The sequence below is a fragment of the Apaloderma vittatum genome, unplaced genomic scaffold (genome assembly GCF_000703405.1).
Source record: "Apaloderma vittatum isolate BGI_N311 unplaced genomic scaffold, ASM70340v1 scaffold7468, whole genome shotgun sequence".
Lineage (NCBI taxonomy): Eukaryota > Metazoa > Chordata > Aves > Trogoniformes > Trogonidae > Apaloderma > Apaloderma vittatum.
Genome location: NW_009728990.1, coordinates 40,155 through 61,548, shown reverse-complemented (window position 1 = coordinate 61,548; position 21,394 = coordinate 40,155). Strand labels below are relative to the sequence as shown.

At 35.8% G+C, this 21,394-nt stretch overlaps 1 protein-coding gene across 1 annotated transcript in view; it reads right to left on the bottom strand.

Moving 5' to 3' along the window:
• SNX29 (sorting nexin 29) overlaps positions 1-21,394 on the bottom strand; it is a gene marked incomplete at its 5' end in the record, with an annotated part of 91,561 nt that overhangs the window by 35,324 nt on the left and 34,843 nt on the right. The window contains 3 exons of the mRNA XM_009874276.1: positions 15,459-15,540; positions 16,483-16,538; positions 18,182-18,298. Coding sequence (XP_009872578.1) covers positions 15,459-15,540; positions 16,483-16,538; positions 18,182-18,298 — 255 coding nt within the window. The remainder of the gene's footprint in view (positions 1-15,458; positions 15,541-16,482; positions 16,539-18,181; positions 18,299-21,394) is intronic.

Genomic DNA, 21,394 nt, shown 5'->3' with positions numbered 1-21,394 from the left:
TTCTTTTTATTGTATTAATCGAGTCAAACATAGTGTGCTCATTTTAGCATGACTCTAGGACAACTGTGGTAGCGCTTTTTGTTACCATGGTTTCCAGCATATTCTACTATCCAGTGACCAAAGGAAAAAAATAATTTAATACCAAAAAAAATTTGATTTCTATGTTCCCAGTGCATTTTTTCAACACTTTAAATTAGCTTTGTAGCATCAGAATTGCAAAACATAGTTTTATCGAAAGTATGAAACTTAATTTACATTCTAATAAAATTACACTGAAAACTAAACTAGATATTTTATTGTTTGGAAAATAAACACAGTTCATTCTTCCTGCTTGTAACACAGCTCATTCTTGCTGCTTGTATAGACATTAAGTATAATTTAACACAGCTGTAGTTTTGTGATTCTGTTTTTGTTTCCCACTCAATTATTTCATGAGCATCTTACCAATTACATGCTAAACATTCACGTTCTCTAGGAAAATTTCATGCAGAAGTGAGATATACTTACAAAAAGCTGAGATTTCATTCATTACTAGGGAATAACCTTTCCTTCACAGAAACAAACACACAGTGTAAAAGAATGCTGAACCAGCCCAAGCCAGAAATTATAAAACTCAAGATCCCAAGTGACCTTTTCCTTAGCTGCTTCTGTAGACTCTGTAGCTCACTCATTCTTATGTGTGTGTTAATAATCTCAGAATTTTGCATCACAAACTAAGCGGGAATAGTACGGATGACACTGCCTGGCTTCTCCAAAAAAAACCCAGTAATTTAGGAAGCGGTAAGGCAAGTGTCAGGAGAATGCTTATGTAAAAAAGCAACACCAGCCACCACCACAGGCAGATTGAGCAGCAAAAAATGTATTTGTGAATACTATGAAAAAATGAAATTTGTATTTTGATGTGGCTGATTCCAAGACTGAAACAATTAACACAGTCCTTCTCCTCTAGATCTGCCGAGGCTTTAGAAAAAACGGAATGCTAAGGACTCAAGTTTTTTCAGAGATCCAGGTGTGTCAAGTGAATGTCTTTTCCCACAAAAGCAGCTTTCCTTTGGTTTGGTCTTTAAGAAGTCTTATCTCCACAGACATCTAGTTTCTCAAATACACAGGAGGCTTCTGTCTTGCAACAAAATACAGTATCACATGCAGATACTATGCAAATTCTGCCAAATTATAATATTTCACTGTAGAAAATATTCATAAATTCATAACATTGGATTCCATTGAATAACAAGTAATTTTTTGGTTACTTCATCATGTTTCATGATGACAAAAAAATGAATACTGTAACTCCAAAATTAGCACATCTAAGAATACAAGAGATTCAGAGTATTGTGTGAATTACAAATGCATAACTAAACAAAAACACTACTAGTTTTGGTAACAAAAATTCAGATCATGTAATGAAAGAGCCAATATAACAAGTCTGTAAAAGGTATTCAGATTTCTTTTGCATGTTGAAAATAAAGCTAGCATAAATATAATTAGACACCTACAGAACCATCTGTTTTAACAATTCGGTGTATGTCCAAAGTAAAATGAAGGGAAATATGAAACGCAGGTGGTTTGAAGAATTTCAACAGATTTTATTTAACGTAGTAAAAATGATATTAAATACTCTTTATTCACCAAACTCTCAACCTCTCTCACTGCTTATTCTGGCTTCAAGCAGAATATTGCTTGAAATTTTGTATACTTCCCTAAGATTCATGTTTCAACTTCCCTACAAAAGGGGGCAGGGACAAGCAGAAAGCTTAAAGTATTTTTAACCAAGCTATTAAATATGGAAATTCTAATTCACCTAAGCAGTTATCTTTGCACATGTGATTTGGTGAATCATGCAGTTCAATATTACCTGTTAAGCTGTAACCCAGAGTTAACTAATTAAGGAATCCAGTACACTGTAATTGAAATCTTTAAGGACTGCAAAAACACAGATTAATTTCTTAGACAAAACTGTCAAAGACTTTCTTCCTGTTCTTCTATGTACATAGATATTGATTTCTTTTACACAGTAAGAGATGAAAATGCAACATTTTGAGCCCTGTGCCACACTGAATTTATTGACAATCACGTAATAGAGTACGAAAGGCATACTAAAGTTCATGATGTAATACACATTTAAAGCCTTATCTCAACAAGGAATACCATTCATAAGCTCAGCTATTTCAAGACAATGCAAATTCAACTGGGAAATCAAACAAAGTAAATCCTAAATAAAAAAACTGCTTGGATAAACATATTCTAGTCTTGTCATATAAGGCACAGAGTTATCCTCATTTACATCAAATACCAAACATGCAACTTAAGCACAGGAGTAACAGGGAACAATTACTTCCGTAGACAAAATTTTGAAATAATACCAAATCAAGCAACTTGAGATATATGTTTTGAAATAGTCCTAAACTCATTAGGGCTATTCCCATCATCTTCAATGTATTCACAATTTCATTCAGGTCTTTTAACAGGAAACCAAGAAAATGTGTAGCTGCCAAACACACTTCTATGTATGTTTGTCCCAAATTACCGTGCTGCACCCTAAAGCAATGCTACTTTCTACTACTGAAAATACTTTAACATACGACATTTAATTTCAGAACAGTATTTTAAGAGCATGTTATAGAAAGTTGAAAGGACTATTCTCAGGCTCTTTCTTAGACCAACTTTAAAATCAATTCCAGCTCACTACATTTCCCTTCAAATGCCTACATTTTCCTGAAATCCTCCACTTTGCAACCTAATTAAGTAATTTTCAAGGTAATTAAAATTTAAAGACCACATCAAAATCACCACTAGAATGCTTATTTGATTGTAGACAAAAAATTTTACTTTAATACCGTTTTGTCTATCAAAAATTAATTAAGTAGCTTTTGCTTGTGATTTCAGAGCACTTTCCAGTTGGGTGTCCCACGTAAAGATTTATTGGTCACCTTTTTGTAGCTACTATTTATGGCTCCTGAAAGAAAAATTTATTTAGTAAGTATATATAATCAATTACTCTGTTATTTTCTCATCATAAACATGTTTGAAGTCAAAGATTTAAAAAGAAATAGTAAAGCCAGTAGTAATTTAATGTTTTGTTTTTCAGCCAACTACCTGCTAACTTAATGTTACTGAAGTGCTGAAAAAGTGAGAACTGATTTGAAAGCACTAGCTAATGACCGTATGCTGAAATTAATAAACTCTATTCCAGTGGTACTGGTTTTCCAGCCACAAGTTTCTTTAACAGATTAAGGAATCTTTAAGCAGTTCAGAGTAACAAATGCCCTTAACAGATCGTGGTAACAGATCAGTAACTACTGACACAGTTCATTGCTACTTTTGTACAAAAGCCTGAGGACAGGAAAGGACAAAGGCCAAAATTCCACCTTGCTCTGGTTCCCGTGTACCTTCACAGCTTAAACCCCTTCATCAACACTTGTTCTTCAGGTCTGCGCAAGTCTAAGAGTGGGTGCTTTGCTTTTTGCATGCAAAATACAGACTGATATATTCAGGATTCACTTTTTCTTTTCCCCTCATGCACTGTAGGTAGAAAGAGATACTGAACAGGATATTAGAGAATCTTCTTCTGTTGCAATGACATTCATAGCCATAGAAATACCAGGTCAAGCATCAGGAAGGAACTTCCCTAAACCAAATTACTCCTGATTATTCCTTACAAATATGGCCCGTATTTCCTGGTAGGATGATCTGAATACATAATCAAAAATGAATTCTAGACAGAGAACTCTGTGGACGGGAGCTCCACAAATACTAATCTGCTAAAGGTGCAGTCCCTGTGACTCCATCCCATTCCAGAGACAAGAAAAATGTCAGAAGAAGAAAGAATAATGCTGATGGAAGGTGAGCACTGAAACTCTGCTAAACTACACATAAAATTCAATGGCTCAAGATGCAAGAGAATGCAGAGTATTTCAGCAGCAAAACAGTTCAAAGGACAAAAACAAATACTGAGAAAGTTTGTAAAGAATCAGTCCTATGTTGGACAAGGTCATAGTTTTTCTTGGAGAAAAACTGTAATTTCTGCTATATTTTATTTCCCCTGTATTGCTGTATTTCTAACTTCCTTTCCCTCACTAAGAAAAAATGGTTTTCTGGAGATCCTCTTGTTACATACGCCCTCCAAATCAACACCCAAGTGTGCAACAACAAAAGGAAGAATTAGCAACTGGTTCGGTAGCGGCAGCCCAACCAACACAAATACGAAAATACAACATGTAAATTGGCACCACTATTTTTTAAATGTTAACTCAGCCAAGCTTGAATGCTGAAAGTTTTCTTTACATTTGGTTTTAAAAAACACTTTAAATAATTTTGGAGTACCGCTGGTCCATAGTTTTACCTCAAAAGAAAGCAGAGTAGGCATGAACTACTAGAAATGCTCTAATTTTTTGTTAAAGTTTTGTTCTTGGTACAGAAGCTATGAAATGTTTTTGAAAGATGTGACTACTTGCTTCAGATACAGGAATATCTGTTTAGATGGAACAGATTAAGATAAACAAGGATGAGAAGATTAATAATCAAACCTGCTCATGCTAACAGAACATATATATCCTAAGAAGCATATTGCTAGCACTCAGCAGGATAAACCAATGAATGAATGACAGTTCTTAAATGGATTTTATGCGTCTTCTAAGGCTGGCAGTTTGAACATTACAGGGTGATGGGAGAAAAGATTGTACAGGGAGAGAAATGCTATGTGCTTAACTTCATCCCTTTCCCCCTGTCCCGAGAGAATAAAGTAAGCTTGGAACAAATAAAAAAAATTACACAGAACAGACTTGTCCTCCAACTACCTATGCTGACAGATCTAACACTTTGTTGGGTTAGAAAAATCAATAAAAACCATGCATGGAGACGGTATGGGGGCAGGTTAGCTCAGGTGGTTAGAGCGTGGTGCTGATAACACCAAGGTTGTGAGTTCGATCCCTGTTTGGTCCTCATGTGTTGCCTGAACTAGTTGAGAGGTGTCCCTGCCCACGACAGGGAGGTTGGATTAAATGATCTCTAAGGTCCCTTCCAGCCTTGGCCATTCTATGAATCTATGAATCTATGAAGTTCCAACTGCAAGTATTTCAACTTTTCCCCTTCTTACAAGGCAGAATCTACCAACAAAATCTTGCATCTCCTTTACCTCTTACCTTTGAAATAATTATATGCTGTATTATGTAATTATAAAACAATCATAATTTCATGCCAGGTCCAAATTGCAATACTTGTAATGTTCTCAAATTATCTTCTAAACTACTAAATTATCTTTTAAAACACTTTAGTCTTACTGTGATCCATGTTATCTTTTACCAGTCTTAATAGTACGGATAATTTCTTTTTTATTCTTACAAAAAGTAATCTACCAACAGCATAAAACCACATTCTCTTCTGCTACAACTACAGTGATTAATCATCAAGCACAAGGCAGGGACTTCTAAAAGCCCAGTTCAGAATTACTGATGGAGGGCTGGAAGTAGTAAGAGGAGGCAAGATCTCATGTACATTAAAAGTTCTCCTCAATTAACTAATACAGTTTACTGTTTTCACTGTCTCCATTGCAAGTTTCCCACATAAAAATTAAAATCAAATAAAAACAAAAAATACCAGCCCCCCAAAAAATTCCCCCACTGCAAGAATGTCTGTTAATTTTTTCTATGACAAAACATGGCAAAAAGAGAACAAATTGAAGAGAAACAATTTCCATGCTCTGAACTATAAAGCAGAACTTGTTAACATCAATAAAATTTAAATACTGATACTGAGTTTGGTGTTACAGATGTCATAGAAGCCTGGAACGCTCATTGCAACAACTCCCAAGTAATTACTAACTTAACATTTGGCTAAACAAATCTTATAATCCAATACTTCCATAAAACAAAATAAGAGAGTATCACTAATGTAATCTAAGAAAAATTACTGTGCAGTCTTTCTGTGGAAAGAAGAAAAACATTCATTTTTAGAAGAGGTGCAGACATGTTCTGGGATGAGCTTCTGTAACTGGTACTCATTCTGCTTCTCAAATATTGGTTTATGATGATAGTAAAGTTTTAAAAATCCTTAAAACTAATTCAACTTTAATGTATATCTTAACTATTCCACAACGCTAAATTAAAAAGATTTTGATCAAAATTTACAATTTAATAAATAACTGTTTTCAAGAGACAGGAACTACCTTTTCTTATTTCATAGTGTGCTCTTCTGAGAGGAGTGATATCTTTCAAGCTCTTTAAGAAGATTTTATCAAAATTATTTCTGCACGGAAGAAGTAAAAGGTATGAATTCAAAGCCGAAGTATATGGCAAAAAAGGAAGAACGAGCCACATTTCTTGACTTTACTTCAGGACAATGAGATTCTGTTTAGAATATAAATTCAAGCTGAATTCTCCCAAGTTACCTTCGAAGTGTGAGAAATGAATACAAATGCAAGTTATATTTTGACACAGCTGCAGGACTGCATTTATGGTTAAGTTCCCCCTTTGAAAATGATCCAGTTTAAGAATTTCTGCACAATGACAACCAAATGGAACAAAGAAACATTTCAGCTGTGAATTAGCAGCTTTTTCTGTGCCTTCCTACATACAGAGACATATGAGGAATTAAAGTGAACAAGCTTTTATCTCAGTAAGACCACTTTATCTATGAATATTATATTTTGTTATGATAGGTTTTTCAACTCTTTGCTACTTAGTTCACAAAAATGAACAACACAGCGCTAAACATATGAGAGATTGCACATCAAAGCGTAAACCTTTAAAGCTGCCAATACTGTTCTGCCAAACTGAAGAAGTCCTGCATTTTAGGCGCAGCCACTCAATTCCATACCTGCAGAACTACGGTCGCTGTGTTTCTGTAATCACCAAAACAGCCCTTAAGTGACGGGACACTAAAGAACAAAGGCAGCATGCCTAGGCTTTTACTGGATGGAATCACTACTTTTTTTTTAAATACAAATCAAACCAGTACAGAAGATTTCACTCAATAACATAAGCAGCTCCTTTTGATAGTGAAATCTTACTTGTAATACCCAAAAATAATTCACACCATTTCACAAACATGCACTTGGAACTGATACAGTCGTTGTACTTCACAGCAACCACTGCAGTGAAAGAAGTTTCTGCAGAAGAGAATATAGGTTAAAATGAGAGAACTGCTGGCTTTTTGTCCAAATAGACTATTTTGGGTGCTCTGTCCATGGAAAGGAGGATATCTCACCAAACAGTTTGTAAATAATACCACTATTATTTATTCTAGATATCTATTGAATATAAATTATAATCTTTCTGTAGTAAAGTTACTTGAAAACTGAAATTTTACTTCTATTTTCCCAGTATTCCTTGCATCCAGATTAGGATTTCTATGAGCACATCAATGTATCAAATTGTATTATTGTTTTCTTCACAAAAGTCTCCAATGACTGATCTCATCTTTATGAACTCCTTCCATCCCAGCTACTTAAAACTTCTGCTCCTTTACCTACACTCACACTTCTCTGATACATTCCCAGGTCCCATTACTGAAAACACAGGATACTCGACCGTTTCGGCTTAGGCACCCTCAAACCACTCTTTCAGAGTGTCATGAGCCACATCTTTCTTCCAAATTCTCCCAATCATTCTAGGCCATTCTTCCCTACTTGCTCTGAGATGCAATGCGATTAAAACACTTCCACTCTCCTTTTTGCCTGCTTTGTGCTGCAGCTCCTAAAGTCATTCAATTCCTCATGCATCAGGGAAAAGAAATTCAACTTTGGGATTTTTTTTTCAAATTTTTGCCTATTTTTCAACTATTTTAAATGTCAATCCACGGTCTCCTATTGTTAAGACTTCCACCTTTGACGAAATACTAAGGCTACGCTGGCTCCTGTGTAAATTAAAGGTCAACAGTCACACCTGGCAGATCCCAGACGATGCTTTCACTGTTTCATCTCTCACAAAAAGAATTTGCTGAGCACTGTCCCCCCTCAAAAACTCTCGAGTATTGGATACTGTTCTCCATCTCCTTTATGTTACACCTCTGTAAAAGTTCTCTCCTCTGGTTAAGCAGGAGCATTCACATACTGTGAATAGCCCCTTCATATGAAGGTATACTGCTCTTCTTCCAGAGAGGAAGTGGAAGGAAAACAGAATTCCTTAAAGTACTATGAAAATAAATATTATGAGAAAAGATAGCAGACAATATTAAACAGTAAGACTGAATAAAAAAATAGTAAGAAAATAATGTTCACTGATGCTAATTCTTGGGGGGTCCTATTCACGTGCAAATAGCAAGTCTTGTCTGATTAGTAGGTTTATCTTTAATCTTATTTAGTATCTTCTAAAATGTTTATTTCTCTGCAAATAAGGGAGATTTGCAAGTAGACATTTAAAAATTGATATCACTTTAAGAATCACAGAATCACGGTCTCCTTATCTTAAGTGTCAGCCACTGGTAATTATAGCAACAAAAGGCATGACTAATGGCATTTGCTGTACACTTCACAGGGAAGTGGAACCCGTATGTACACAGAAAATAACAAGATACTCTACAGTCGAGAAATATGGTAAAATAATATTATTGCAATAATCATCTTGCCTCATAGGCCGTAAAGAAGCTGCAACTAACTAACACCATCTAGGGGTAAAAAGTAAATGCAAAAAAAAAGTTGTTTTATTTTGAACTAGATTCTGTCTTTATCCCTGTGAATATATTGGACAATATACTATTTTCTAATGGTAACCAGAGTGAGCAACACCTGTCTCACAAGAAAGATGCATAAAAAGATGGGCATTAGACTGAACAGATCACAAATAACAGTCATCAGAAAGCAACCGGCTAACTAGAGAAAACAGGATGTTTTTAGGAGAAAAGTACACTTTTGCCATCATGACCCTGATTTTACAAAGCTGCCTAATATTTAAATTGTCTTTCTAAAGGAATAGGCTTTCTAAATTGTTACTTTGTACAAAATACAGTAGTTTCTTTACATGTGATTAGGTCCTTTAATGATTATAACTAATCAGTTTTACCTCTTCCTAACAGCCATCACAAAACCTCGTAAAAGAATAAACCTCTGACGCTTCTTTTGGACTCAAGAGTGGAAAATGTAATTATTCCAACGTTCTTGCTAGAAGATACTGTTATGACAACCCAGTCTGAGTTGCTGTCACAGCCCAGATAACTTCATCCAGTAACATCTAAATAATCCTTATGATCGGTTGATTCATAATAAGGACATCAACTGGTCATCTAATCTTCTACTCTGGAGCAAAATTAATTACAGGAGTAATCTGTCAGCTTTAATGAATGGCAAGACAGCAGTCAAGATACAAGCCTGAAACAAGACAAAACTGAGCAAGTATAAAGAGAGGGGATGTACTTCTGAAAACATTCGAATGAGCTTGCCACACAAACAAGATAAACTCTAGTGGAAGGAAAGAGATTTCCTAATCAAAACTATTATTTCCATTTTAGAACTAAATTAGTCATTCTTAGCATAGTATAACAAGAGCAACTCACGTTTAGCTAATTCTACACCATGACCTCTAAATTTATTCCACCGCATTGTTACTGCAAGGCAGACGGATTTCAACAGTTCAAAACATTATTTGGTGAATTACGAAACGTTATTTTTATTCAGTATACTTAAATATGAACAAAAGGTATAGTGATATTTATGCAGAAAAGTTGCCTATCTTTTAAAATACTGCTATGCAGGGATTTCCTGAGAGAAAATGTCACATCTTTGTGTTCAGATTGATTTTCCTTCGATTTAGTTAGCTCAATTATTTTCTAGACCCACATAACATTTCAGAATTCACAAGCTCTGTGGCAACATGCCTTGCACCCTAATTATAAGCTGTAGAGAAAATGGCTATGACACACTTGTTTTGAAACTGTAAGCTAGTATGCAGTTAAAAATCTCTTCATATCTTTCATGATATGAAAGATTGCCATCGTATTCCCCTCTCAGTTGTCTTTCTTGCAGGCTGAGAATTTCTAATAGGCTCCTCAAATGAAAAAGCTTAATTTTTCACCTGTATTCTTTCCAGTTCTGGTATTTCCTTGGAGAGGATTAGAATTGCACACAGATAAACCACAGATTATACACAGCTTAACAGAGTTTTCTGTTTTGCTATCCCTTTCCTAATGATTTCTAACAATTTGGGTTTTAGAGCTCCTTAAAACCTTTTAAAATTTGTGTCAGATTAGCTACTTTAAAATCTTACAGTACCAAAAAGTAAGCAGCTATCTATCATTCAGTTTTCAGCTACTGCACCCTTTAACTCCTGGTGAATGGCATATGGATATTTATTCTTTATTTGTCGAGTAAAATCTTCTACTAGTATTTCATTTAAAACAGATAATCTGCTAATTCTCCACAAGGAATAAACCAGAAAAAAATACTCCATAAAAATTCCATGGTGAACGAAGATTTTAAAACACCATTTTTCTGTTCCTATTTTACGTTATGAGCCCACCTTCTCCAGCCTGAGCATCTGCCCCATTGACTTTAGCAAGTGGTCTCTTCCTGACACGTGCAAAATAGACCATTAGATTTTATGCCTTTTGGAAGTTGTAAGAGGCCTGTAACGCTGTATTTCTACTTGTGTCCTGCAGAATGTGTACAGTCCTCTATTCTTCTTTGGAGATGAATTAATTTGATTTCTTTATTTACTTCTAATAATTTTCCTCGTTCTGGTGCTTAGACATCCTTCTCCTGTTTTCTCACTTTTTTTTTCTTAAATAGGTTAAGCATTTCCTCTCAGCCATACTCAAGTTTTGGAATACACTCCATTATGCCTGCAAACCCTTTTAACTCTCCCTTTTAGGTTTTTTTTTTCAACCAGCTTCCTCTTTTTTTTTTTTGTCATTCTCTTTTTTCTAGTTAAAAATTACAGTTGTGAATTTCTGCCTTTTTTGTTCCTTTTACAACAGCTTGAATTAAAGATTTTTTTTCTTAATTTCTTCTTCCCATCCCAAACACTTGCTCTTTTTTACATGGAAACCTTTCTGTATTTTTCAGTTTACGTATCTTATCATCTTCAAGTGCCAGTAACTGAGTCTTGCATTTAATCCCTCCTCTGAAAACTCTCTTTATTCCAGAAAGGTATCTAAATCCTGATGAATCCAAACCCTTTATTATTCCTAGGGAATCGATAATAATAACCTGGGGAATGACGAAATTGAACACCCCAGCACCTACCATTACCTCTTCTCAGTAGGGATTTTGGTCCTCAGACAACTACTCACAGCGCAAGAGAAAACAAAGCCCTCAATGACTACTTACTTTTAAAAGCCTCGTATCACATTTATTTTTTGTCTTTATTTATCGTGGTCCCCGATTATCAACCATAGTCATCCAGAGTTTGTCAATTATTGTGAAATGGTGAAATTGCAGAGATCAAGTGAAAAAATATTAAACGAGCGTAATAACTGCCCTTAAGTGCACATCCAATTCTAAATAGCTTTTTCGCTCAATTTATACACCATCTAATAGTAACATCCAGAGTTGAACGATCCAAGTCTGTGGCTCTGTTAATTTTTAAGGCAGTAATAGATAGCGCTAAACTGTGAGTGCTGATTCACCTGCTGCTCACAACTGTTCCCTTGAATTCAGTCACTGAAACTGAGCATAAAATTTGACGATGTTTCCAGACCATGTTTTTAAATTCTTAAGATTCATAACCACTGAATTGTGCCAGTTAAACATTAGTGCAAGAGCGCAGTGTAACTCCTCAAATACAGAGGTCTGATTAAAATTTCCACATCTAATAGGATTCATTATAAAACGTCGCTTGCTTTCAGAGTCCACAACCTTATTTATGAGCTTGCCTAGAATCCTTAATCCTTAACAGAAATTAAAGAAACTATTTGATGGCTGAAACTACATGACACGTATGCTGGAACTGGAAACTTTTCCTTCTGTACTCACTGAAGCTTGGTATCTGTTTTTTTTAAGGATGGAAGATTTACTGTTTTGAACATGACATCTGAAACATACCAAAATATTAACATCACACAAAAATAAGTGCTTTGAAATTCCCTTCAAAACAGCATTACAAACCTGCATTAAATAAAATTAAATAACTAAATAAATATGCAATCACTAGAACAAGACTCCCGATGGAATATATTCCTATCCTGTCTGGGTCAGGCCCTCCTGGCAGGCAAGTTAACATGCCATTCATTCTTTTTCCTGGTTTAAGCAGCTCGATTCCTCTCTCCATCAAGTGAAATGCTTCAGAGATACAAAACTTCGAGTCAGAAAAGTTAACAAGGTGGCTCATAACAGGAGGGAAAAGAAGGACAATTTCTTTAGCTTTCTAATAACAGAAAATGCAGAGGAAGTCAAGCTATGTTAGAAATACATCTACACAAACTACCTTTGGAAAAGCAGTCGTCAAGATCCGTGCCCTTTTGTAACACCTTCATTTGGCAGCAACATCTTATCTTAACAACACTACACACACCATCTAACTTTCAGGCAGACCAAGCATCTTAAGGCTGATTTCCAAGTAGATTATACATTATACAGCACAACCCAGAGTCAATTTTTACATCTCAAGTTATGGCTACACAAGTACTCACAGAGAAATCTGAACTCCAAAAGACATTAGTAATGATCTCAATAATATCAACATTCTGCAATACTCCTACTTTCCTTTATATTGATACACTACAAGCAATTTCTTCTGTAGCTGATACAAAGAGTTATACATGCATTTTAATTTTCTTTGGAGAAATAAAAGATAAAGCAGCAAAAATAAAGTTTATTATGAATTAGAGGTCTCTCAGAAATGAACTGTCATTTATTCTAATTGTCACTCCCAGTCCTTGACTGTTCATTACATACCGGTAGCCTGGTAAATATCCTTTTCCACTATTTCAACACCCAGTACAACTCCCTGTAATCAGAAGCACATGTTTTGGCAGAGATTTAACAAGATAAATGCACAGTGCTGTTATTGAGGCTATTCTGAAGTTTTATAAATTAATGCTTTCCCTGTAGCTATAAAATGAAGAATATATATTCAGCAAGCACATGACTACATATTTGGTCAAGGATGTGCAATCACTTTGAGTGTTCCATCACAGTGCTGTGGTACAGCGTATATGTCTGGTCAGGGAAATTTCCTTCTTTTCACGTGCACAGTGGCAGAAAACAAAATTATTTGCTAGACACATAATCTTCCCAGTTATACTCCTGTTATGGAGATAAAATACTGGTAGGGATGCCTATATCCTAATGTATTTTTCCATAAGAAAATATCTCAACAGGTACCAAGATCAAAGTTAAATATTTAAACAAGAATTATAGAAGTTTTAGGCCACTTCTAAAGGTAATTCCTGCTCAGTATTTTTTATGCATTAAAAAGAAAGTTGAGTAAATACACAACTGTTCACCGGAGAAATTCTGTGGTATTCTGTGCTGTTCTGTAATTAAAGACAGACTAGTCTGACCACAGACATCCTGTATCTATTCCACATAGAGCTTCTAACTTTCCACATCACATGTCCTGCAAACTACTAGTGGGAATAGATAACGAATAGAGCATAATCAGAATACACATACCAATAAACAGAATACATATATCAATAAACAGAATTCTGTACACTATGAGTGCACAACATTTCAAGCATATATTGTAGACATAAAGAACAAAATTCTCAAAATTGTCTTTTTGTACATGTAGAATTTTCAGTATTTTAGAATCTTGCAATGATATTTTGCTTCCATTCTTCCTCTTTTCAAGAGGCTTAGGCTTCAGTCACAAGTTCTTTGTTTTCCACTGATGATGAGTAATGGATGAAGCCTAATAAAACCCACACCGTATCGGCACAACATATTTTTCTAAAATGCCATGCCAATGATAAATAAAAGCAAGATAGAAAAGCACATTCCAAGTTCAGCTTGATCAACAGTCCAGATACAAAAATGCTTGATGAAAGACTGAATTTTTAAAACAGGTACCCCTTAATGTTACTCTTTGCTGCTCATCCAGACAGGCAGTAACATTAATTCCAGAGAAGACTACTAAAAATCATGGGCAAGAAAATGGCACTGGAGACAAGGATGAAGTGCATAGGGGCCCAGCTGGTCTTCTACATTGCACCAGGCTTGCGTAGGACCAGGTGGGTCCTGTGGATCAATATCTGGTTGTACAGCAGATGCCACCGACAGATTTGGCTTTTGTGACCATGGGACAGTCTCTAAGGATCAAGAGGTGTTGGGAGAGGTGAAATCTACCTAACAGAGTGGGACAGGATCATCTTTGCTAACAGGCTGATCCACCTGGTGAGGAAATGGGGGATGGGGTGGAAAGCAAATGGTACATGGTGACAGGAACAAGAAAAACCTAAGAAATAACAAAGCAGGATGAAGAATAAAATGGAGGAACCTCGGAAGCAAGCAGGAGAAACCACAGCTCCTCTAGTGGGTCACAGAACTGTGACATCATTAGAGTAACAGAGATGTGGTGGGTGGGCTACTGATGCTTAAGAACTCCTATGTTAGCAGCTGTGTTTGCAATGTGCAGCCAGTGACAGCAGCGTGGGGGAATGAATATGTATGCAAGAGCCAGAAAGACAAAAAAGAATCACAGTTATCAACAAGTTAGGTTTCCACAAACACTTGTGCACCTGAATTTGATTGATTATTTAATGCTTTTGAACAAATTACTAACTGTTCAGTATTGACATCTTTTCTCTCTATTAGCTAAAGTCTTATTTTTCATTGTCTTTTACTGGCTGAGAGGTGAGTGTTTTTCTGCATTTTTCAACTATCTGCCAACACTTCATAAATTATTCAAAATTCTTGAGAAATCATCATTCAGAGTGAGAGGAATGCAAAAAAGCTTCAGAAATCGTGTTCAGGCTGAAATAAGACTGGAAAAATTTTGCAGCTACTAATAATCTACAAATAAGGAAATACAGCCAGCCTGGGACAGCATCTTAAAGTGTTTCAAGTTGGCCTTGCCATTCCAATTGTTCTGAAACCAAGAATCCAGGAATGAAGGAACGGCATAGGATTTCAATGCTTCACTACAAGGCAGTACAAACCCCTAAATTCAGACCCCGCTGAAGCAGAACACACTATGAACATGCCCAACAACACCTGGCGAAGGACAGCTGCACCACTCCTGTTTGAACAACCTACTACAGCAACTCACATCTGTCCTTGTTATCCCCCAAACTGAAATAGAATATGCACGTGCATACTGAGGAAGGCATTACCCATAAACATTCAATTGTTGTCCTCACAGGCCAATGCAGTCACCTTATCAGCCTGCTTTTAAAGTATTAAACTATTAAAAGCCAACCCACAAAATATGCTATTTGGATAATCAACACATTCCTATAGATTACAAATTGCTCCTGCTGTTCATCAGCTGATTTCTAACGAACTTACACTGAGATCTTTAAATTGTTAAAATGTACCATTCAGTCAGAACTTTTACACTGAATCTGTGTTAAGATGTATCACTTACCTGATAAACATGGAATGCATTAGCAGCTTTTCCACGCAGAAAGACTGAGGGAATCCAAACATTAATAAGAGCACGATTTGATCTAAGGAGGGGAGAGAAAGAGCTTAATATAGGGAATCATATTCACGTGTAAGAATTGCGAAGCAACTACCTCCAGTGATTTAGATAATGATCAAAGTGATCAACAAAGCATTTTATCATTTCAAATGGAGTATCAGAAAAATTGTACTTCTGCCTGAAGCTTTTATACCTGCTGTATCCACGTGTTGGATACATAACTGAAGAAGTGCACTGAAGCAAGCTTTATGTGTTTGGGTTGGTTTCTTGCACCACACATTTGACAACGTTTAATTATACATATGAAACAAAAACTATTCATTTCAAACTAACTCAACAAAACTCAGCAAAAATCGGATTTATTAATTAACAGAAGTGCACTGCAAAGTTATGCACAAGTTATTTTCATCTGCCCTTTGCAATTAATTTCCAAATTTCTATGATTCAAAGACATCAGTTACATTTCCACCCGCTCATCCACAAAAAGTCAGATTCATTAGTCTGACTAGTAAAGCAAAACTGCAAATCACAACATTCTAGAATGATCTGGAATGACTGATCAGGTTATTTGCAGGGCTTTTTGCAGGACTATTTGGAGGCGCTGATTAGGAGTTATTCTGGAAAAAAGAGAGAGTCTGTGACATTATGAATAGCATCTAGCACCTATCAAACCCAAAGCAACAGAAAGCAGTAGTTTTTTGGTGCTTTGTTTAGAATACCAAGACCTAATGTACTGTAGAGCACTGCAAGAGAATCTTCACAAAACTTAACTCCTTGCATTCAATATTATTAAAAACTACACCAGAGTACGGACTGTGCAGCTCTCCACACTTTTCAACAATGGAACGCGACAGCTGAGAATTCAGTTTTTGGAAGCAATGTAAGAAAAGCAAATTACTGAATCTGCTTATTCTTCCTTCCCTTAAAGACAGTATTAAGAGCAAAAAAAATTGTGTATGGAACTTACATTTCAAAATCTGACAAACTCTGATCTTCAGATGTTTGACTCAAATCTCCAGGGACCTATATTTACATAACAGAAAAAATTCCCACACACTGGTTATTATGCTTTCTAATAAGAAAGTATAATATTATAAGGAAAGTATAATTCAACATTCAATTTTTTTAATGCAAATAAAAAAAAAAATTACTGAGAAACAATAGAAGAAAAATAAACAATTGTGCAATGGATTATGAACATATCCCCTTTGCGAGTTCTTCATGGTAGAATTTGCTACAGCTTTGTAAAGAACAATAATCCAAAAGAAACTGGGCTTTGTAAAAGCATGTCATTTCAAAAGGTATAGAAAATTCAGGAAAAGTATCATTATTAGGCTTTTATAAGAAAAATATGCTAAACTAAAGTACATTGTGTAAACAAGTTATGGGAAGAGATGAAGCACAGAAAACCTAGTCATCACTTACTTCGACAACCAACGTTCCATTAAAAGAAAGAGACGTGATCATTTAATTTTAGCTGTGTTTTTACACAGAGGGTAAGGATGGCCTAATACCCGCAGAATCGAAAGAAGTAGCAGTTGTGAGAAAGCAAGTTTGAAATAGACTGAAAATTTTGTGAATGAAAGGGTTATTCTTCATCAAAAGGATTGACAAACACTGGAACAGGCTGCCCAGGGAAGCAGTGGAGCCACCATCCCTGGAGGTATTTAAAAGACGTGTAGAAGGGGCACTCAGGGACATGGGTTAGTGGTGGACCTGCCCATGCTGGGTTAACAGCGGGACTCAATGATCTTGATGGTATTTCCAACTGAAACAATTCTGTGATTCTATAACAATAGTTTCTTACCTTACTTCAGCATTAATTAAATATAAAAGGATACCTTCTCTCATTTAAATCACAGAATCACAGAATGTCAGGTGCTGGAAGGGACCTCAAAAGATCATCCAGTCGAACCCCCCTGCCAGAGCAGGATCACCCAGAGTTGGTCACACAGGAACACGTCTAGATGGGTTTTGAATGTCTCCAGAGAAGGAGGCTCCACAATCCCCCTGGGCAGCCTGTGACAGGGCTCTGTTATCCTCACAGTGAAAAAGTTTTTTCTAATATTTTTGTGGAACCTCCTGCGCTCCAGCTTGCATCCATTGCTCCTTGCCCTGTCACTGGACATCGTGAAATAACCCAGAACAGTTAGCGTGTTTTGACGAACTTCTGGAGACAGCTTCTACATTAAATAGTGGTTCAGTGTATCTCCAAAAAGTCACACTCTGAACATTTGCTGCCTGAGAAACTTAAACATATATTATTGTTTATTGTATTGCCCCTTTACATAAATGTTATGATAAAACAGGCATGAATGCTTCCAGTGCTAACAAAAGGAGCAATACCACATCATCATATGAACAAAAACTATCAAAATACGCCTTCCTCAGAAGATGGACAACTATTAGGAACACTCTTGACTCCTCTTTTCGCCCTGTTCATTTTCGAACTTTAACCCAACCTTTTCTTGCAATTTTACTGTCTGAATATACCTATTTTACGTTCAAATCTGCTAAGGAGAACCAAACACTATCAAAAATACGAAGTAAGGTGTTCTTGACAGACGTGTTACTAGGCGTTATTTCATATAAGCTCACTCATCACAAGGAATGGGTTTAAGCTTATTCCAGAGGGGTATTCTACATTGCAATAAACAAACACTTACTGGCCCTCTCAAATCAATTAGTTCTTGTCTCATTTGGGACACAAGAGCTTCTTTAGCCATCAGAGCACGGTGCAGCCTCTCATTGAATTCAATCAGTTCCCCATGCATTTCAGCTACCTGAAAAACAAAGCCAAGAGGTAAATGCATCCTCAGCTGAAAAGACCCACATTATGTAATTTCTACTGTGTATATCAACTTTTATTTAGATTTTTAATTTTACCATATTCTCCAAGTAGTGCATCTCATTGCTAACGCACTAGTTTGAACCGACCCTTAAGAACAGTTGTTAGTAATTAGTAAGTTCATCTTACGAAAATAAAAGACATTTGAATGCATATGAACTTCTCTGTTATGATTAACATAATAGGTGCCAATTAGCTAGCAGATTTGCTTCATAAATGGAAAAAATTATCACCAAAAGTGCCAACTTTACTAGTTAAAGTAATATAATGTCATTAACTCTAGATAAATTATTTTCCATACTAGCTTAACCATTCATTCCAATTCAAAGTGAGTGGTGCAATATTTAAGAATATCAAAAGCTGCTCTCTAACTCAGGTTAGTATTAGCAGGTCAGTGTTAATGGCAGAGAGCTTGGCCCAGGAAGCAGAACTTCTTGTATTTCACAGACGAAAAGATGCAGTATGCTACTAGTTACTGAGAAAAAAAAATACTGATAGCTGGTTGACTGTTTATCAAAAGCAATATACAAATTTATAAGTGGATGTGAAACTCAGTAGTTTACATATATGAAATCATGTTTGATTTTTCAGTGCCTGTCTCTGTCAGAACAACAAAATACAAACTATTTGGTGTAATATATGACTGTTTTCTCTCCCTTTGATCGGATGTCCTTCAAATAACTTTCTATTGACAGACCTGATTAACATGTAAATTCAACAGCTCTTTCAAAACACTGGAAGTAATACAAACATTTATAAGTGTCCTTAGCAAAAGTTAAATAAAAAAACCCCAAAATGTAACATCAAGTAAAGCAGCAAAATGCTTGTTATATATTATCAAGAGAACAAATTGGCAGGTACATTACTTGTGAAAATCACTTTTATGAATAATTAAATTATTTCGATACTTTTTCTTGTCAAAGAAAAATATATTGCCATCACAGTAAACCAAAAGGAGTGATGAGACATACTTTTGAATAACAATATTAATTTAGGTTCCTTTCATTTTCCTGCATCAAGATCTGTTAAAAACAATAAAAAGGTCTCCTCATAATTATATCCTTTCAGTTACTTCTTATGTCATTGCATCTTCCTATTCATTCCACACTGAATCTTAAGCAGTAATTTTCCCTGCTGGGACTTCAATCATCTTCACAGTTTTTTCTCCATGACAATATGTTTAAAGCACAAAATCAAAGCACAAAAGAGCTAAGTTTCCCTTGGCCAGATGATTATTCAGATTTGGCCATGGTCATCACCAGAAAATACGCTTCCAGACCCAAATCCTTACTATGAAGGGGAAGGGAGGCTGACAGAACACATTCCACACCAACAGAACTATAAAGAGCCCTTGTCAAAAGAAAATCTATGCCTATTGCTGCTCGACAGCACTGCAGCTCTACTGTCCACTACAACCACAAGTAAGAATAGTTTCCAGGAGGAATGGCAAAGGGAAATACTACTCACGTGCCACAGCAACGGACTAAGTTGTTAACACATGCCAGGAATGCTTCACTAAGCATATGAATAATACAGTCTGTCTCAGAATGACAAGCTTTTAGAGTAGAGAAACAGACTTTTAAGAACTTGCAACAGGAAAACAAAAAGGAAGTTTTCTTAAAACAGTGTGTTAGTAGAACTCAGCTGATTTTTTTAAAATGTAATATGCAGCTAAAATTCATTAAAGTTTTTGCATAAGTGACACCTGAATTAATGACTTTTTCTCAGGTACAGGCATATTTTTTCCTCAATTGTCACGAAATGCAAAACAACATATTTCCCAAGAAACTCTAGACAGAACTGAAGTTGTTTGGTTTTGCTATTTGTGGAAGCTCAAAGAAGTCTTCAACTAAGTTATTTCATATTTTAGAGTTTATTTCTTAAAGAATGTCTTAGAATGTCATCAACAGGTATATGTTAATGCAGTGGAAGGTTCAGGCATATGTTAATAAGATGGAAGGTTCTAGGTTTACCAATAGTTTGTAGCATCACTTGGGGATTAAAAGTAATAAAAGAACAAATCAAAATTATTTTGAAAAGCGTGAGGAAAAACACTGACAAGCATTTAAACAAGTTTTCATAACCAGAGTTGGTTTTTATGCAACCAACTAAATTGCTCTATGTGGAAAGGCTGTGACACCCATAACCATCACATGTGGAAGAATAAGTGGCGCTTTTTGCAGACATTACCAAAATTGCTCTATCATCAAAATTTCCACTTCAAGATCTTAAATCACAACATAGTAAAGAAATTCATTACAGTACATTATTACCTGTTATGCTTAACTGAGAGAGAATTCTACAAAAATGCTGAGATCTTTTTGGCAAAGGTTCTAATGCTTTGAGGCACCTTCCCTGACCAGATTGCTCACTATGGGAGAAGGAATTTTGTAACAAAAAAAAAAAATGAACAAAACTCATGTATTGCATGATGCTAGATCTCATGAAAGTATAATATTTGGAAATAAACTCTATACTTTAATCTACTGGGTGTACTTATCTGAACAAAAAGATTCACATCTTGAGTTCATGTGATCAGCACATGGCTCTGTCATGTCAGAAAAACAGTTCCTGGCAGCAGGACAGCAGTCAAGAGTCCTCAATCTAACACACAATGCAGGCTCAACTTTGAAAATAAGACTTCACGACTTGCATTTGTGAACATAAAAGGAGTAATGACTTTTGGTCAATAGATCCAGATTGTTGCAAGGGTTACATCCTATATTAAGTACGTGAAGGTATCGCTACAGACGGCTGAGTGAGACTCACACACAGACCCTCTCTTGGGCGTGATTCTTAACACGGTTTTCCAGTGGTTACATCCACTGCTGTGTGATCTGTCCTCCTGCTAACACTGCCTTCCACAAACTCACAACTCTTAGCAACAAATCCCGCAACACGCAGAACAAACGCAGTAGAACTAGGGAGGGTGCTTTTAAAGCCAAAGGAAATTTTATCTGTGTTCTTAAATAAGATATTCTTTTAATAAATAAAGAACAAAGGAAAGGAGTCAGAAGCACCCAACCAAAGA